Source organism: Erpetoichthys calabaricus, chromosome 1 (genome assembly GCF_900747795.2).
Source record: "Erpetoichthys calabaricus chromosome 1, fErpCal1.3, whole genome shotgun sequence".
NCBI lineage: Eukaryota > Metazoa > Chordata > Cladistia > Polypteriformes > Polypteridae > Erpetoichthys > Erpetoichthys calabaricus.
The window spans coordinates 310,007,933-310,028,134 of NC_041394.2; the positions used below are offsets into that span (position 1 = coordinate 310,007,933).

General features: G+C 40.1%; 1 protein-coding gene across 4 annotated transcripts in view; it reads right to left on the minus strand.

Moving 5' to 3' along the window:
* atp2b1a (ATPase plasma membrane Ca2+ transporting 1a) overlaps positions 1-20,202 on the minus strand; it is a 254,802-nt gene that overhangs the window by 25,764 nt on the left and 208,836 nt on the right. For all 4 annotated transcript variants that reach the window (XM_051931431.1, XM_028817370.2, XM_051931437.1 and 1 more), the window contains 4 exons: positions 20,003-20,109; positions 13,453-13,644; positions 12,613-12,826; positions 2,916-3,127 (listed from right to left, as the gene is read on the minus strand). In XM_051931431.1, coding sequence (XP_051787391.1) covers positions 2,916-3,127; positions 12,613-12,826; positions 13,453-13,644; positions 20,003-20,109 — 725 coding nt within the window. The remainder of the gene's footprint in view (positions 1-2,915; positions 3,128-12,612; positions 12,827-13,452; positions 13,645-20,002; positions 20,110-20,202) is intronic.

Here is a 20,202-nt window from a genome sequence, read left to right on the forward strand (position 1 = left end):
AAACGTTGGTGGACAGCCATTTTTAGGTCTCTCCAGAGATGCTCAATTGGGTTTAAGTCAGGGCTCTGGCTGGGCCATTCAAGAACAGTCACAGAGTTGTTGTGAAGCCACTCCTTCGTTATTTTAGCTGTGTGCTTAGGGTCATTGTCTTGTTGGAAGGTAAACCTTCGGCCCAGTCTGAGGTCCTTAGCACTCTGGAGAAGGTTTTTGTCCAGGATATCCCTGTACTTGGCCGCATTCATCTTTCCCTCGATTGCAACCAGTAGTCCTGTCCCTGCAGCTGAAAAACACCCCCACAGCATGATGCTGCCACCACCATGCTTCACTGTGGGGACTGTATTGGACAAGTGATGAGCAGTGCCTGGTTGTCTCCACACATACCGCTTAGAATTAAGGAAAAAAGTTCTATCTTGGTCTCATCAGACAAGAGAATCTTATTTCTCACCATCTCAGAGTCCTTCAGGTGTCTTTTAGCAAACTCCATGCGGGCTGTCATTTGTCTTGCACTGAGGGGAGGCTTCCGACAGGCCACTCTGCCATAAAGCCCTGACTGGTGGAGGGCTGCAGTGATGGTTGACTTTCTACAACTTTCTCCCATCTCCTGACTGCATCTCTGGAGCTCAGCCAAAGTGATCTTTGGGTTCTTCTTTACCTCTCTCACCAAGGCTCTTCTCCCCCGGTAGCTCAGCTTGGCCGGATGGCCAGCTCTAGGAAGTGTTCTGGTCGTCACAAACGTCTTCCATTTAAGGATTATGGAGGCTACTGTGCTCTTGGGAACCTTAAGTGCAGCAGAAATGTTTTTGTAACCTTGGCCAGATCTGTGCCTTGCCACAATTCTGTCTCTGAGCTCTTCAGGCAGTTCCTTTGACCTCATGATTCTCATTTGCTCTGACATGCATTGTGAGCTGTAAGGTCTTATTTAGACAGGTGTGTGGCTTTCCTAATCAAGTCCAATCAGTATAATCAAACACAGTTGGACTCAAATGAAGGTGATCTCAAGGATGATCAGAAGAAATGGAAAGCACCCGAGTTAAATATATGAGTGTCACAGCAAAGGGTCTGAATACTTAGGACCATGTGATATTTCAGTTTTTCTTTTTTAATAAATCTGCAACAATTTCAAAAATTCTTTTTTTTGTCTGTCAATATGGGGTTCTGTGTGTACATTAATGAGGGAAAAAAATTAATTTAAATGATTTTAGCAAATGGCTGCAATATAACAAAGAGTGAAAAATTGAAGGGGGTCTGAATACTTTCCGTACCCACTGTGTATATATATATATATATATATATATATATATATATATATATATATATATACACATACACATATATATACATATATATACACACACACACACACACATATATATATACACTGCCTGGCCAAAAAAAAGTCACCACCTGGATTTAACTAAGCAAATAGGTACGAGCCTCCTATTGGATAATTACTGCATGGGCAAATTATCTTTCAGCTGGCAACAAGTTATTTAACCCCAACTGGTGCAATGAGTTGCTTCTCATTTCTTAAACAACCATGTCGAAACACACATCTCGTGGTCATCTCGTGGAAAAGATGTTAGTCTGTTTGAGAAGGGTCAAATCATTGGCATGCATCAAGCAGAGAAAACATCTAAGGAGATTGCAGAAACTGCTAAAATTGGGTTAAGAACTGTCCAACGCATTATTAAAAACTGGAAGGATAGTGGGGACCCATCGTCTTCGAGGAAGAAATGTGGCCGGAAAAAAATCCTGAATGATCGTGATCGGCGGGCGATCACTTAAACGTTTGGAGAAATCAAATTGAAGAAAAACAACAGTAAAACTCAGGTCTATGTTTAATAGTGAAAGTAAGAGCATTTCCACACGCACAATGCAAAGGGAACTCAAGGGATTGGGACTGAACAGCTGTGTAGCCGTAAGAAAACCACTAATCAGTGAGGCAAACCGGAAAAAAAGGCTTCAATTTGCTAGGGAGCATAAAGATTGGACTCTGGAGCAATGGAAGAGGGTCATGTGGTCTGATGAGTCCAGATTTACCCTGTTCCAGAGTGATGGGCGCATCAGGGTAAGAAGAGAGGCAGATGAAGTGATGCACCCATCATGCAAGATCTTGGTGAAAAATTAATGCAACAGTGGATGGAACTAAATCTTGTGACATTGCAGAAGCTTATCGAAACAATGCCACAGCGAATGCGTGCTGTAATCAAAGCTAAATGCGGTCCAACGGAATATTACAGTGTGTGACCTTTTTTTTTGGTTGCGACTTTTTTTTTGGCCAGGCAGTGTATGTATATGTGTATATATATATATATATATATATATATATATATATATATATATATATATATATACATACAGAGAGAGAGAGAGAGAGAGAGAGAGAGAGAGAGAGATAGAGAGAGAGAGATAGATAGATATAGAGAGAGAAGATATATTTTAGTTGAACCAATTACTGTTCTAAATCAACGTTAAAGTTGTTTACTGTGACCAAAACCTAACTATATAAATTTCATGTATCATAAAAGCAAGGAAAAGCAATTTGAAAAGACTCTTAAAAGTATTAAGCAGTAAAAGAAACATTAGTAAACAAAACAGTCTCTTCCCTCAAAAATAAATGATAAAAGTAAACTTTAACAGGTGTCATGCACAAACTAGTTAATCTTAATGGGTCCTAAACAAAGGGAACACATTTATCATTTTATATATTTAATTATCTGTGGTGGGCTGGCGCCCTACCCAGGGTTTGTTTCCTGCCTTGTGCCCTATGTTGGCTGGGACTGGCTCCGGCAGACCCCCCCGTGACCCTGTAGTTGGGATATAGCAGGCTGGATAATGGATGGATGGATATTTAATTATAGAAGGACTTAACTCAATAAAACAAATGAAAATAATACTACGTCAAGGAAACTTACTTGAATAATAAATGTCCCAATCACAATACTGCAGAAGATGGGATTGTTATATATGCCTTCAAAGACATTTCTTTCTCCATGGATCTTTCGAGCATTAATTTCATTGAATAATTGCATCATAACAAATGTGTTGAAGACAATGGTATAGTGTTCTGAAGGTGGTGCATGAAGGGGTGCATGCCTTCCATTGTCAATGTCAAAAATCTTCTCACCTGGGACAAAAATATACAAATATATATTACCACTGCATGAAAGCTGTGTAAATCTTTCATAAACTGCAGAAAATGTCAATCTGTGTTTTAACTCCTTTTAAGATGCTACAGAAGAAAACTACACACACTTGATTTAGTGAAATTATTTTTTATTACCTGTGTTTATAGTACATATAGAGCTCTGCAACTCTAAAGATGCAGTTGAAAAACTCTACGGCATAAGCAGCCTTGATCATATACCATTACTTTATTCCATCCAACCACAAAGCCACTCTTGCTTAACTTTGTCACTATTTCAAGCAAGTCACTTCCAAAAATCCTCTTTAATAAAACCCCTTTGTGCGTCCAGTGTGTGATGCTTCAAAGCAGATGCCTCAAAGGCCGCCTGACACGTCACACAAGACAGAGAGGGCGGGACCTATAAAATATCATGCGGCAGATCCAATTGGCTTTCGGAAAATGAGGTAAGACCTAAAACATAAAACACGAAAAATCCAATCGGGTACTGAGATGCGGAGGACCAGCTTCCCCATTGTTGTGCAAGTGTTCACTCCAAGGATGTCAAATTTGTGATTAAGAAGCTTGGCCCAGTAAAGTGTCAGTCGTTGAAGGGGTTTTCCTAAATATACAAATTTTCATGATATTACAATACGATGACTTTTAAAAGTAGATTTATTTTCGCGCACATTACATCAGTTGCTGGGGAGAATCTGCTGATTGCCCACTGTTGTGACAGAAAATTAAATGCATATTACGGACAGCAAAGCCAGCCAGTATTACTGTTAGAGAAAATTACAGGCATTTTACGGAAGAAATTTAAAGAGGTAAAAGGTCCCTTGCCATTTAATATAGACTGTTCCCACTAATGTTTATGGACTAGTGTTCTAGCGCCTGTTGTTGTAACGGGCTTAATGTCTAGTATTGGTATAAAACTTAGGCTTTTTACTTAATATATTTGAAAGAATATGCAATCCATGTCATATAAAAACATTTGTATCATCTATATAAGGCTTCACACTTATTTCCATGTCATAGAACTACAGTCTACAACTCTGGACATGTTAACGTCAAAGTCTCCACTTGCTGCAGGGACATCGAACTGTTGGCTGTAAGTTTGCGTCCCTATTACTTGCCCAGAGAGTTTGGACACGTCCTTGTTGTTATAGTGTACATTCCTCCTCGGGCGGACATGGAGACAGTGAGTGACATCATCCATTCTGCTGTTGCTAAGTTACAAACGCAGCACCCTGAGGCGCTTGTGCTAATCGCTGGAGACTTTAACCATGTGACGCTGGACAAAACATTACCTGCCTTCTCCCAGTATGTGGACTGTAACACCCGGGGAAATAAAACTATTGATTTACTGTATGCAAACATTAAAGACGCATACAGCGCCACCCCGCTGCCTGCGCTTGGGAAAGCAGATTTAAACCTGGTTCTGCTTCAGCCTCACTACAAACCAAAAGTGAGGGTCCTACCTGCAACCACACGATCATTCAGGAAGTGGACCCCGGAGGCAGAGAAGGCTCTAAGAGAATGTTTTGGAACTACAGACTGGGATATCCTGCAGGGATCACATAGTGAGAACATTGACGAAGTTGTTGACTGCACTACTGACTACATCAACTTCTGTATGGATATTGTAGTTCCAGTAAGAATTGTACGCTGCTATGCTAACAACAAGCCATGGATTACAAGTGACATCAAGGGCCTTTTGAACCAGAAGAAAAGGGCTTTCAAAGGCAGTAATCAGCATGAGCTCAAGCGTGTGCAGAAGGAACTCGAGTCCAGCTCAGGGAGGCGAAGGAGAAGTACAGGAGAAAGCTGGAGGAGAAGTTGCAGAATAACAGCATGAAGGAAGTGTGGGATGGGATGAAGATCATCACTGGCTGCAGCTCGAAGCGGGGTACCACCATCAAGAGAGACGTGAAGAGAGCAAACCAAATGAACAACTTCTTTAACAGGTTTGACCACCCTAACCCACTCTCACCTCGGAGTACTGCACCCTCCACAAAACCTTCTGCTGATACCAGCATAGGAGAGACATCCCCACCCATAATTACAACAGCGCAAGTGAGCAGAGAGCTGAGGAGCCTTCGTGCCAGCAAAGCAGCGGGTCCAGATGGAGTATCGCCACGACTGCTGAAGGTCTGTGCATCGGAGCTGGGGGGTCCTCTACAGCGCATCTTCAACCTGAGCCAGGAACAGGGGAGAGTCCCGAGGCTTTGGAAAACATCTTGCATCACCCCAGTCCCAAAGACATCACGTCCTAGTGAGCTGAATGACCTCTGGCCTGTTGCTCTGACATCACATGTGATGAAGACCATGGAGAGGCTGCTGCTTCACCACCTGAGACCACAGGTTCAACACGCCTTCGACCCTCTGCAGTTTGCATATCAGGAGAAGGTGGGAGCGGAGGATGCCATCATCTATATGCTACACCGATCCCTCTCCCACTTGGACAGAGGCAGTGGTGCTGTAAGAATTGTGTTTCTAGACTTCTCTAGCGCCTTCAGCACAATCCAACCTCTGCTCCTTAGGGACAAGCTGACAGAGATGGGAGTAGATTCATACCTAGTGGCATGGATAGTGGACTATCTTAAAGACAGACCTCAGTATGTGCATCTTGGGAACTGCACGTCTGACATTGTGGTCAGCAACACAGGAGCGCCACAAGGGACTGTACTTTCTCCGGTCCTGTTCAGCCTATATACATCAGACTTCCAATACAACTCGGAGTCCTGCCACATGCAAAAGTTCGCTGATGACACTGCTATCGTGGGCTGCATCAGGAGTGGGCAGGAGGAGGAGTATAGGGACCTAATCAATGAGTCTGTTAAATGGTGCGACTCAAACCACCTACACCTGAACACCAGCAAAACCAAGGAGCTGGTGGTGGATTTTAGGAGGCCCAGACCCCTCATGGACCCCGTGATCATCAGAGGTGACTGTGTGCAGACCTATAAATACCTGGGAGTGCAGCTGGATGATAAATTAGACTGGACTGCCAATACTGATGCTCTGTGTAAGAAAGGACAGAGCCAGTTATACTTCCTTAGAAGGCTGGCATCCTTCAACATCTGCAATAAGATGCTGCAGATGTTCTATCAGACGGTTGTGGCGAGTGCCCTCTTCTACGTGGTGGTGTGCTGGGGAGGCAGCATAAAGAAGAGGGACGCCTCACGCCTGGACAAACTGGTGAGGAAGGCAGGCTCTATTGTTGGCATGGAGCGCTCAGCAGGCTCCTATCAATTATGGGAAATCCACTGCATCCACTAAACAGTGTCATCTCCAGACAGAAGAGCAGCTTCAGCGACAGACTGCTGTCACTGTCCTGCTCCACTGACAGACTGAGAAGATCGTTCATCCCCCAAACTATGCGTCTCTTCAATTCCACCCAGGGGAGTAAACATTAACATTATACAAAGATATGGTCTGGTTTTTTACATGCATTATTATCAATCTTTAATTTAATATTGTTTTTTGTATCAGTAAGGTGCTGCTGGAGTATGTGAATTTCCCCTTGGGATTAATAAAGTATCTATCTATCTATCTATCTATAGTTCACAAAACAAAACATTTGACCTTTGAAGTGGACTAAGGAGGTTTAGAAATGTGTGGCTACTTCACTTAAGTAGGATCAAAACTTGTATTCTCTACATTTTTCAAAAGTCTTTCAACATGTTTGTGGGTTGTTAAATCTGGACATGCAGCTACAGCATTCTGCCATGCTGTTGAGAAGGGAAGAAAAAGTCTATGGACTATTTTTTTTGTTATATATGTTAGTTACACTATAAAAATAAATTTTATTGTAATATATCAGATTTCTGTGCATTAATCTATAGTTAAGCACTGGATAAATTGATGGTAGGGATATGGCACTTTACCATCTTAATTATGATTTAATACTAAATATCATTTAAACTCAAAGATTAAACATGGCATTATTGCCAAGCATAACTAAAACAGTTACAGCAAATGTTTTAATATGACTAAAAATGCAATGGCATTTAGTGAAAAGCCACCAATGTGAACAAAATCAGTACGACGTCACTGCCAACAGGAAGCAGTGACAGGCAGTGGGAACAAAGTGCATGGTACTGTATCTATATGTAACAAAATTAGTTTCAATAATGCCACACCATAGGTAAATAAGAAGGGTGATCAGTAACTTAAAGTGGAATCTAGATACAGATCCCTCTCTCCAAGCAGTTAAAGTCCAAGAGTTATGTAGGTGTACTGCTGTTGATATAGTAGCGTTGGAGCCCCAGTAGCATTTCCTGACACATCTGCTGAAACTCAGGGTGTCAGAGAGAATCCCATACACTGCAGAGTAGACAGTAGAGAGAATTTGTACTTGATTTTTATTTGTTGCCATTAACCTTACAGTAAGCTAAAGTGAAGCTTTCATACTATACGTACTTAACTCATGCATTTGTTTCATCGCTATTTATAATAATGTAATTACTTCTATACTGGTGTTTGGCACTCAAAAAAATCACAATTGTATCAATTACTACTGCTTTAAGCTGTGGAGTGATCGTGCCTTCGCTGTAGTGGGTCCCTGGCTATGCAAAAACCTGCACCACTCAATAAGACCGGCCCCAACAAATGATTTTTAAATCACAGTTAACAACTTACTGTTATTCACTTGCTTTTAGGTCACACCTTCAGTCTAACCGAACATCTCAGTTTTAACAGTTTCATCTTCTGTGTATTTTAATGGCTGTCAACTGGCAGGTACTGCTCTTAGCTCTGCATTTTTTTTTGACATTTGCTTTCTATTCTTTAATTCCAATGTATTTTTTTAACTTATTTTTTTCATCTATTTTATTATTGCAAAACATCTTGGTGTACTTTTAGTTGTCTTAAAAGTGCTATGTAAATGTGACTTGACACTAATGATAGCATTAAAGGTGACACTATGTAAATGAAATAGTTTGTAATGGAAATGCTCATCATTTACGGCTAGATTTTTTTTTTTTAATTAACCTATTTAAATACAAAATGTTCAAAAGGTTGAGGATTTTTTTTTCTGTGAGCTTAATATTTTCTGCCTGTCATCTGATGTTTAAATGTCTGCTAACTAAAGCCTGTTAATCATTGGATAGAAGGCTGTACATTTCACTGACATCAGAAGTTATACAATCAGCTTAGATAATTCCTAAAAAAATACTTCAGTCTTATATAGTTACAGCCAGATAAATGACTAGGCTTGTCACTGTTATTACACAGTAGCCTGATCATTATTACATAATTAGAAACATTTCCATTCATAGATATAAAAATAGCTGGATGAAACAGAAAATGCCATATTTCTATCACAATTGGCTGTGGTTATGGATGACAGGGATATGGCCTGTTTTGGCGATAGCATAATCAAAATAAAAAATGTACTACCTTGATAATTGGTTGTTAATTATTTATGTCATATCTGCACTTTAAAATTTGCTTACAAAGCCTAAAAGGAAAACAGAAATGCAGTTTTTATGTCCTATTGTTCAATGCCAATAAATGGCTCTTAAGGTGGATGCACTTTTAACTATTAAGCTTTCTCTACAAAAATGCTATAAAATGAACAGAAAAAGACAACTGTTATTCACTTTTATTTGAGTGACAAATATTAACTAAAATTTCAGAATTGTTAAAATTGTTTTTTGGCATTGTGTCTAAATTATAAATCTCAAAATTACCAGCTATTATTCTGCCTATGTAATAAAGGAGTTGCAAATGGCTGAACAGTAGTGAGCACAACACTCCAAAAAGTTTTTACACAATTAAAAACCTTTGTTTACACCAATAAACTAAAATAAAGCAAAAAAGATTTTTGTGCTTCAGGAATTTTTTTTCCCAAAAAAACTTGGTTTTACAGTACATAACCAAGACATTTTATGATTCACAACCCTGGAATCCAGTTTTTGTTGTGCCCTAATCTGTCAGCTATCATTGTACACTAACTTTTTTTTTTTTTAAACTACATTGCTTAAAAATTCACCTTTTGCAGGAAAGCAGATTAAACACAGGGAGTCACAGATTTGCATCTTCTACTATATGATTACTTACTTAGATACAGATAGATACAAGTTACAAGTTTAAACACATGTTAAAACCATGTAATGACATTCTTACTTTGCTTGCTCACCTTCATATACAAAGACAGAAAGACAAAAGAAGTATAAAAAACAAACAGCAATTACAATTATAAGATTACAAAATTAGGTGCACAGTGCCTGATGACATACCACAGCAGTCAGTACCATTTATGAGGCTATGAGTTGTGGTTTGGATTGACTTTAACTTTTAGCATTGTTGAGGAGTCTGATTGCTTGTGGTAAAAAAACTGTCAGTCTTGTGGTGTGTGATTTCACACTCCTGTAGCGTCTCCCTGAGCGAAGCAGCATGAAAAGCGTGTGTTGAGGACGAGTATTGTCTTAAATTATGTTGCGCACCATCCTGATGAACCTACTAGTGTAGATATCCTATAGGAAGGAGAAGGTTGCTCCAGAGATGTGCTGTGCAGTTTTAATTCCATGCTGGAGTGCCTTCTTTTCCTGCAAGGAGCAGTTACCGTGCCATACAATAATAGAGCAGGTGATAACACTCTCTATTGTACCCATGTAGAAATTGGTGAGAATTTTGGTTGGCATGCCATATTTCTTCAACTTCCTCAGAAAGAACAGTCTTTTGTGTGCTTGGTTAATGAGGTGTTGTGTATTGTAAGGCCAAGTCAGGTCCTCACTGATGTGGGTTCCAAGGAATTTGAAGATTTTTACTCTCTCCACCTCAGCCTCACCGATGTAAATGGAAGTGTGCTGCAGCTTCCTCTTCCTTGGGTCAATAATCATCTCCTTGGTTTTATCTATATTCAGGGAGTGGTTGTTTTCCTGACAAAAGGCCATGAGTCCTGCCATCTCTGTACTATATTCTGCCTCCACCTCCCCAGTAATCAACCCTATGACTGTAGTGTCATCAGCAAATTTAATGATGCTAGTGTTGTTCTGAGAGGCCACACAGTCATAGGTAAACCAAGTGTAGAGCAGCGGACTTAGCACACAGCCTTGGGGGCAGCTGGTACCGATTGTTCTTGTGCCTGATGTCTGGGTTCCTACTCTGACTGACTGGGGTCTGTCTGTAAGGAAATTCAGCACCCAACTGCAGAGAGATGATGTCAGTCCAAGGGAGACAAGTTTATTGCACAGTTGCCATTGGACAATTGTATTGAACACTGAGCTATAGTCAATAAACAGCATTCTTACATATGTGTGTCCCTTTTCTCCAGGTGTGTGAGGATTGTGTGGATGGCAGCATTGACTGCATCATGAGTGGAGTGATTTTGGCGGTAAGCATACTGTAGGGGGTCGAGGGTTGCTGGAATTGACTTTTGAATGTGTGCCGTGACTAGTCTCTCAAAGTATTTCATCACAATTGGGGTGATTGCAATGGGATGATAGTCATTTAGACAGCTCACCTGGGATTTCTGTGGAAGGGGCACGATGGTAGTGGTCTTGAAGAAGGAGGGCATGGATGCCTGTGCCAGGGACAGATTGAATATGTCCGTGAGGACCCCAGTCAACTCCGATGAGCAGGACCCTAGTGTACGCCCCGGGATGGAGTCAGGGCCTGCTGCTTTATGAGGATTGATTCGACTCAGCACCTGACACACCTCCTCTGGTGTTACTGACAACAGTGCATCATGCATGCCTCCAGTGACTGGCGGCCCACCACGGCAATGGGTGTTAAGCTCCTCGAAACGGGCATAGAACTCGTTAAGCTCATCTGGCAGTGTAGCCTGGCTTGCTGTAGCCCGCAGTGTCCTTTGTTTATAGTCACTAATATGCTGCAATCCTTGCCACATGTGCCGGGAATCCGAGGTGATGTAATAATCCTCCAACTTCAGTTTGTATTGTCTGTTGGCTTGCTTGATAGATTTACGCAAGTCATATCTGGTCCTTTTATAGTTATCTTCATCACCAGAGACAAATGCAGCAGAGCGGGCACACAGCATAGACCGCACCTCCCCATTAATCCATGGCTTATTATTAGGATAGAGCCTACAGCGTTTTGTGGGTATGATGATGTCAGTACATGTGCTGATATACCCAGTTACAGCAGCAGCATACTCCTCCAAGTCAACTGTGGAGTCTCCCCTCAGATAGGCAGTTCTAAAAACATCCCAGTTAGTACTCTCAAAGCAGTCCTGAAGAGTTTGCTCAATATCTTCATTCCATATCCTGATTGTTTTATTTACTAGTGGAGCTCTCTTGAGGAGTTGTCTGTAGGCTGGATACAGGAACACTGACAGATGGTCTGACTGACCGAAATGGGGGTGTGGTACTGCTCTGTAGGCATCCTTCATGTTGCTGTAAACTTGGTCTGAATGTTACACTCCCTTGTTGGAAAAGATATATACTGGTGATATTTGGGTAGGATGTTCCTCAAGTTGCAGTGATTGAAATCACCGGCCACAATGAAAACAGCATCAGGGTGGAACTCATGTCTGCCGATGACATCATGCAGCGCCCCAAGTGCAGTTACGCAGTCCGCCCGCAGTGGAATGTGAACAGACAGATACACAGCGCTGAACTCCTTCGGAAGGTAAAAAGGTCTGCATTTGCCATTAACAGTTCAATATCGGCGAAACAGAATTTTTTGACGTGTACATCCACACACCATCTGCTGTTCACATACAAGCAAACTCCTCCTCCTCTGTTCTTCCACCGAGTCTGACATACGGTCACTGCAGTGCAAGGAACGTGTGTGCAGCTGCAGCGCTGAGTCCGGTGTACAGTCTGAGAGCCAGGTTTCCATGAACATAAGAGCACAACAATCCTTTATCTCACGCTGGCTGGTTACTCTAGTTCTCAGTTTATCCATCTTGTTTACAAGCGAGCGGACATTAGCTAGTAACAGGCTAGGCAGCGGTGGTTTTGTAGCCCTTGCCTTTAGCCTGGCATGTAGCCCGCCTCTCTTTCCTCGCCACCGCTTCGGGCATACTGAGTGTCCTATATGCTGCTTACACAAGGACGAGGCTACTGTCTTTTCCCAGCTGATGTTAGTTAAGTCCAGCCACCGGAAGGAATCCAAATTTTCGGCACAATGTGGGCTCTGCCGATAGTATCGCAAATATCTTCACAAGCTAGATGTAAGTTTAAAAGGCACGATATCATGAACTCAAAAACACGCTTAAGTCGGTAGAGCAAAGCAAATACGTCAACCACGGTGGGCGCCATACCTGAAGTTTTATTCCTTTGTAAAAGCTATTAAGTCTATCAGTGAGCAGATTCTATTACTTTCCTATATTCGATTCACTGACCGAAAAACACAATCAAATTATTACTCACTCAAAACACTATTTTATATTGCTTCACATAACTAATCACTTTAAGGCTTTAACAAAGAAAACAGACCTTCTCAGCTTACACATAAGCCAAGCAGCCACAAATAAAGAGATACTCAAAGAAAATCTTCCAATAAATAAAACTTACCAACAAACAAAAGAGTAAAAATAACAGTTAGCTGATATACACCATGACCAAGGATATTTTTCATCATAGTTCGAGAAATAAGAGGCTTATTTCTGCCATAGGGTCGTCTTAGCAGCAGTGACTCAGTAGGGGGTTCAGTAGCAAGTGCAAGAGATGCAAATGTGTCCATGATAAGATTTACCCACAACATCTGAACTGCCTTCAATGGAGAATCCTGTAAAAAAATAATATATATTTAAGAAAGGTAAACAGAAAAATATAAGAGTCAAGTTTTGTTTTAAATCGACAGTTTAATAAAGAGCTAAATAAAACTACTAAGAATTATTAGCAGCAAAATAAGCTTTTATAGCAATGACAGCTTGACCAAAATTCATAAAAATTTCCAATGAAATTTAATTAGGCATTTTAAAAGTCATTATTGTTATTTTTTCTTGCTTCATTTTTGAGGTTTAAGACTAGAATTAAAAGCACGCAAAATGCTCCTTTGTTGAATCTGTAAAGTAACACTGTAGTCTTAACTAAGGACTTGCCTAGAAAAAAATCAAAAAACACTGTTCAATGACACTGTACAACCACCAGTGACACAGCCATTCAGAAAGTCTATTAAGTTGCCTGTCCAGAAAATTACACAAACATGAATCTCTGTAAAAATATTGGTTTGAGTGGAATGCTCATCATGAAAGGTAGAATTAAGGGGTTTTATTTTGCTCTCTTGCATTATATAACCTTACCGTCTATGCATTAAAATTTGTTTAACAATTAATAAATGTTAGATCCCTCATGCTAGGTGAAAATCAATTACTTAAAAAGAATGGAATGAATGTGGAATAAAAATCAAACCTGTGTAATGCAGGCTCCAGTGAAAGCAACAATTACAGCCACAACGTTGACAGTAAGTTGAAACTGAAGAAACTTTGAAATGCTGTCATAAACATTTCTGCCCCACATTACTGCTTTGACAATGCTGCTAAAGTTGTCATCAGTTAGGATGATATCAGAAGCTTCTTTTGCTACATCTGTGCCAGCAATGCCCTTGCAAAAGACAGAATATCATACCAATAGGATTAAAAATTGTAAAATAAGCAGTTCTTAGTCAAAAATACCATACTACACCATTTTGAATAACTTGCATACACTTTACAAAGAAACCCAGGTGCTTTGTTTCTATCTCCTGCAATTACAGAACATTAATGTATTAAATACTGCTAATTTTTATATAAGTTAATATGTCAAAAAGTTTTACTAAATTACATGTAGCTTTACTTGTTTTTCTATCTACATCAAATAAATCTCACTTTGTTTTTTATTATTTTTCTTCACATTAAAAGTAGAAATCTCAAGACAACCTTTAATTTAACCAAAGACCTGCCTAAAATGAGAAATTAACTTGGAACACTGGTGATGTGGTGTACTAATAAATGATACAATTTCTGGCTAATATTCTCCTTTTTGTAAACTACACATTAAATTTTTATTTCATTTACATTAAATGCTTGTTATGACGCATCTAGCAAAAAGAATAAGCTGTTAAATCGAGAATTATGCAGCTGCAATCAGGATAGTTTTAGGCCTCTGATGAATCAGAGCACTTCAGACATTATGAGGCCTGGAACCTCTTTGTACTTATGTGAGAAACACAAAGGCATTTATTTTTTATCTCTTGTAAAACCATACAAATAAATAATTTACTAACTGCTTCAGTAGACACTTTTAATGCAATATGTTGCTTTACTGAGAAAATGGATTGATTATTTTTTTTACACAAAAAAGTTACGTTGACATTCTCTCTCTCTCTCCAATAACAAAAGACACATCCATTCTGTGGTTTTGCTTCGGATGTAGAACTGAAGTTTAATAAATGCTGAATACACAGACCTCAAAACTATCAAGTCCTCAGGTTTGAAAGCAGGAACCAAAAAGAATTAAAATCAACATGAGGGGCATGTAATATAAGGCGTCAGTACACCAGTGCAGTGGAGGACTGTCTCCTGGGAAGTGGGTGGAATCAAAGCGATGTCGCTGACAGAGGCGTAATCTTATGGGTCTCGGGATATCCCAAGTCGCTGAATCTGTCCGAGGCTTCAGACTGTCTCACCTGCAGCTCGACAATGCCAGAAATGCATGAAACCAATGCCAGTAGACACTACACCTATTATGAAGGTAAATCAAACAGTAAAGGCAGTTTGAAAATTATTCGGTAACTGCAATGTATAGAATCTGATGCAACAGAACACACTCATGATGTCTTATGGGTAGTTTAACTGCAGAGTGCTGCGCTGTGTGCATTTCAGTCTAGTTGAAGCCAAGGTCAAATAAATATGCAAGCTTTACTGCAGGATTGCATCAGTATCGAACAACACACCATATTTAGAATCAGTTGGGTACAGGGAGCAAGACCGTATGAAATTCACCAAATGGTGTTAGCTCCGAATGGATATAAAAACAACATGACTCAATAAAAAGTTTATGAACAGGTATAAAGGTTTAAAGCTGGAAGAACAAGTGTAACTGAAAAAGATCGATTCCGTTGACCATCAACATCGAGCCCATAAGCCCAAATTGTCAGTGAGTGTCGTCATCATCAGAAGACTGATTGATTACATTGCTCACTGTTGCGGCACATTTGAATACTAGACATAGATCGACACATTCCATAGTGTATGATAATTTGGGGTACCATAAAGTTTGTGCAAGATGGGTACCCAAACAGCTTACTATTCTGCCTGAGCCAATATCCTCTGGCCAAAGAAATCTCACTGCAGCACACGGTTTAGCATTGGTGCAGTCCTGCAATGACATGTACATATTCATTTGACCTTGGCTTTAACTAGACTAATGGCAGACTGTGTTGTATGTTTAAACTACCCATAACTTATTGCAAACATGTTGTTTTGAGTCAGCTTTTGTCCATTGTAATTACTGCCTTTACTCTGATTTCCCCTTATAAAACAGGACAGACAAAAAAATGCGAAATTATATTAAAGACAGAAAAAAAGCCTGAAGCTAGTGTTTATGATGTAGCAAGAGTCTAACTGGTGATAAACTGTCACAAAATACACCAAAATAAGGAGTTAAAAATCATGAGGCAACAAAATATCTAAAAACATTATTTATCTACCAGTAACGGCGCACTGCACACTTGACTTGAGCATTCATAGTTTTCACATTCTTTCTCTGAACGTATAGCATTCAATTGCTCAGAGGTTGATGTGCTTGCTGCTTCCTGAGCAGCTCTTCTTCTTCTCTTCTTTTGTCTGCATCTTTTCGCGTTAAAACTGATTAAGTCAGTCTTTGTGTTGCAATTACGTTTTCCTTAATTTTTCACTTAAGCTGGCACTTAAGTCTTCAACCTGCCTCAAGAATGATTTAAGATATGAAGAGGTAGGGGAAGTGACGGCAAAGGTGGTAGGGATGAGAACGGCTCCCGTACGCATACGCCACAAGCCCGCCCAGTTGCTGAGATTCTAAAATAAAATTAAAAAGAGTAATAATTCCATAACTCTTCACTTTTAATATAAAATTGTAGTGCATAGTTTCAGTGTAGTGATATGTGTGCCAAATTTCAGGCTACAGGTTATTTGATTTTTGACCTTGATCTTCCTGGGTTGACCTTTGACCTTGGAGGTCAATCATCACCCTGAAAGCGGATGGTAGACATCACACAGTATATGTGTACCAAATTTCAGGTCAATAGGTAAAACGGTTTGCAAGCTGCAGGTGATTTAAAATCCTGCACAGACACACGGACAGCCACGGTAGTGTATTATACAAGAACACTTGCAAAAAAGGACCCACATAAAAAGGGACAGTTCCTCAATCATTTAAACAAACAAAACACATTTTCATTCAATAAGTCAAAATGAGTCCCAACCTTTCAAAGATCCAAGAGGGACATTGGGAAGGAGTTCTCTAATCAATATATCAGAAAAGAAGTGGAAGGTAGCAATGCAGAGAATTCACTCGAGCTCCATATGCACAAAGCATAGAATTATTCAACTAAAAATTATATAATCAAGCCCATCTGTCTCGCTTAAAACTGTCCAAAATGTTTCCAGGGCAATATCCAACCTGCGAATGCTGCAACCAAGCTCCTGCCTCACTGGGTCACATGTTCTGGGCCTGCACCAAACTAACATCATTTTGGACCAAAATTTTTAAGTGCCTTTCAGACAGCCTTGGGGTCACAATCCCTCCTAACCCACTAACAGCTGTGTTCGGTGTTCTTCCAGACGAACTTGAAGTGGAGAAGGACAAGCAAACGGCGATTGCATTCACTACACTTTTGGCACGCAGACTTATTCTGTTAAACAAGGGGGCTTCGCCCCCTGCTCGCCTACCCCCGGCGTTTTGAACCTGTGTCCGCTGGGCAGGCAGGTGTGAGGATGACGCACGTTTAATACGGAGCGCTCGCCCGTGTCATTCTGGGGCTCTGCACTGGTAATACGGAGTCCCGTCAGTACTGTTTATGACGTTTTACTTTGCTTTCCACTCTGTCTTTCATTTGAGACCTTGCTTTATTCTGTTTTTGTTATAATGACACCCGATTCGTGGCGATTTTATTCTTTTCACTTCGCATATCGTGTAGTCGAGCTCTTTCTTTTTGGAGGAGTCTCTGCCTGGTTTGCGTCATTTCAGACGCACGTTGTAGGCACTTGCGTTCATTAATTATATCCAGGCAGTCGCGTGTTTGTATCTCGGTCACTCGAGCTGTGTCGTGTTGAACCCGTGCCTGCTCTGCCTATGCAGTTTGAGACACGCGTTGTAGGAGTCCACGTTCATTAGATCTACGCATTAGTGCCACTCACAATATGGCGGCGACGCCTGCGCCTTCCATATTATGTCGGTTCTTACCATGCTGTGCAGGCGCCTTTGCCTTTTGTACTTCACTGCGCGTTCTGACGGCCGATGTAGGCGCCTGAACCTTGAGGGTCCGCCTCCGCTGTGTGTTGTGGACGTTTAACTGTCGTTGTTTCTGCTTTTATATTCTGTATCTCGGTCTGCATGTGTTTAGTGCCCAGGTTTGTTTGTAGCTGTCGCATTCCAGTTTTCATCATCTGTAACCCGCTCTTCATGTGTTTGTCCCCGTTGTTTAATCCTTTTATGAAGTTTTACTTCGTTTCCTACTCTGTTTTATTTCTGAGGGCTTTGTTTTGTAACCTGCTCTCTATGCGTTTGTCCCTGTTCTTTAACCTCTTTATGACGTTTTACTTTGTTTCCTACTGTGACGGTTCGTAGTCTCTCCCGTTTTGCTCTGGTTCGGGGGGTGGGGGCTTTGTGTGGTGTCTGCGCACGCGCGTAGTCTCTCCCGTTTCACTGGAGGGGGGGCTTTGTTTCTTTAATCCCTTTATGGGGCTTTGTTCTGTAACCTGCCCTTCATGTGTTTGTCCCTGTTCTTTATCCTCTTTATGACGTTTTATTTTGTTTCCTACTCTGACGGTTCGTAGTTTCTCCCGTTTTGCTCTGGTGCTTTGGCTTTGTGTGGCGCACGTGCGTAGTCTCTCCGTTTCACTATGGGGGGGGGGGGGCTTTGTGCAGCAGGAACAATGCACATGTTGATCTTTTTTTTCTTTCAGTACATGTGCCTTGCCTGTTTATTTGTATATCTCTGCCTGTCTGTCTCTCTATTATGCAGTGCTCTGTCTGTCTGTGTGTTATGGATCTTGAAAAAATAAGTTATAAGGACAGTTGTTCATGTTAATTGCAGTCTCAATTGTTAAAAAAATATTTTAAATGGAGCATCCCACATGAAAATATAACAATCTCATTAACTGACAGTGCATACCAATTTATAAATTTTATGTCCGTTTGAGGTTAAAAAGAAAAAAGAAGTAAGACTTTATCCCCAGCAGGGAATTGAACTCATGTCTGTGAGGCACAGCAAAGCTACTGCGCTCTGAGAGACAAATCTTAACGCGCTACACCACGGAAACTGTTGTTTAGTTCTTGAAGCTTTTGTGAAAGTGTTTATTTGATCTTTGGAACTCAGGCTTTACACATTCTATAGTTTATGACTACATTTTGTAACATTTATTACTAAAATATGAAAAAGTTTCTGTTTTAACAATGTGTTTACACAGATTACTGTAGAAACGGTACACATATGAAACGCGTGCGATCGAAATAACGATCTATTTCCACTCTAAAACTCTACTTCACTCCCAGATAATCAATCAAGGCATGAGCTGGGAAAAGTTCGTGCACGTTCTAAGTTGGAGGGGGGATGGAATAGCCGGCTGCTGGAAGCTTGTCTTTATCAGCACATTTAGAGGACAAAAGATGCTGGCAGAGAGGTGTGAACAGATTTAAGAAGCGATTTAAGGTGGGCCGGATCTACGAGTTTTTTCGTAGGCTCTGGTAATTCTAGTGTTAAAAAGATCAATATTGCACAAAAATCAAATATTACTTACCTAAGTAGTAAAGTGGGGAAAAGGAAAAATAAAAAAAAGAATACAAGTGGTTGGAGGAAATTTGAGCCCCGTGGATGATCAAGTTAGTTAAAAAAAATACAATAGGAACGTGAGAAAGAAAAAAAGTAGCTAAACTAATCAAGTCATGTAGCCTGAATAATCTAAACCTGAATGTCAATGGGAAAAAATGGTGAAGAGTTTTACACATAATAAAATGAACATACAATCCTTTCCAAGTAAGTGGTCAAGATGTAAAAATGATACAGAATTTCATGTTCTTGAACATCAACATTTCCAGTGCTACAAATCTGAGAAGTCAATACATCTATTCCAGTCAAGAAAGTTCAGAAGCTCATAGGCTGTTCTTTCAGACAGTTATTAGGTTTGGAATGACACAGAAAAATCACAGATCTATAATGGGTGTGCTAATCACATGCAACCAAAGTAAGAATTGTACATGTAACAATAATGACTTGATAATTAAAAACCCCAAAGACCTTACCTGACTCATCACTATTAACTTTCTGCTCGCTCCATTTCTGTCTGTTAAATGGTTTATCTAAAGTAGCACTAACCAGTTTTATACATTACTTAACAGCAAAGTACAAGGTTTAGCACTGTGACATTGTGTACTAATTTATGCTTAAATCTAAATCAATCAATTCCCTTTCAAATCTGCTTAACTTGGTCTAGGGTTAATGGGACTCTGAGCAAATCCTAGTGCAAGACAGGAATGCCAGAGACCAGTCATTAAAATGTCACTGATGAAATTAGTGTAGATTTTGCAATCAAGTAATTCAAAATATTCTGTAATAACATAGTCTCTAAGTGTTGAATATATATGTTTTAAATTTACTGTCTTGCAAAGGACCACCCCCTTCCTCCCAAAAACGTGTCTTAAAAACTGACATAAGATGAAAACAAAATGTTAGCTATAATTTATTCTGTGATGTGAGGGAAAAAGTATTAATATAAAAATTTACCATGGCGAAACCAACATCTGCTTTCTTGAGTGCAGGACCATCATTGGTACCATCTCCAGTTACTGCAACCACTTGTCTTTGCTCTACAACTGTGCTATCAATAATGCCTATAGAATTAAGGTACAGAAAAAACTGATGTGATTAAAATGTTAATGGACTTGACAGTTTTTGAATGGAAAAATATACCATAACAAAACAGT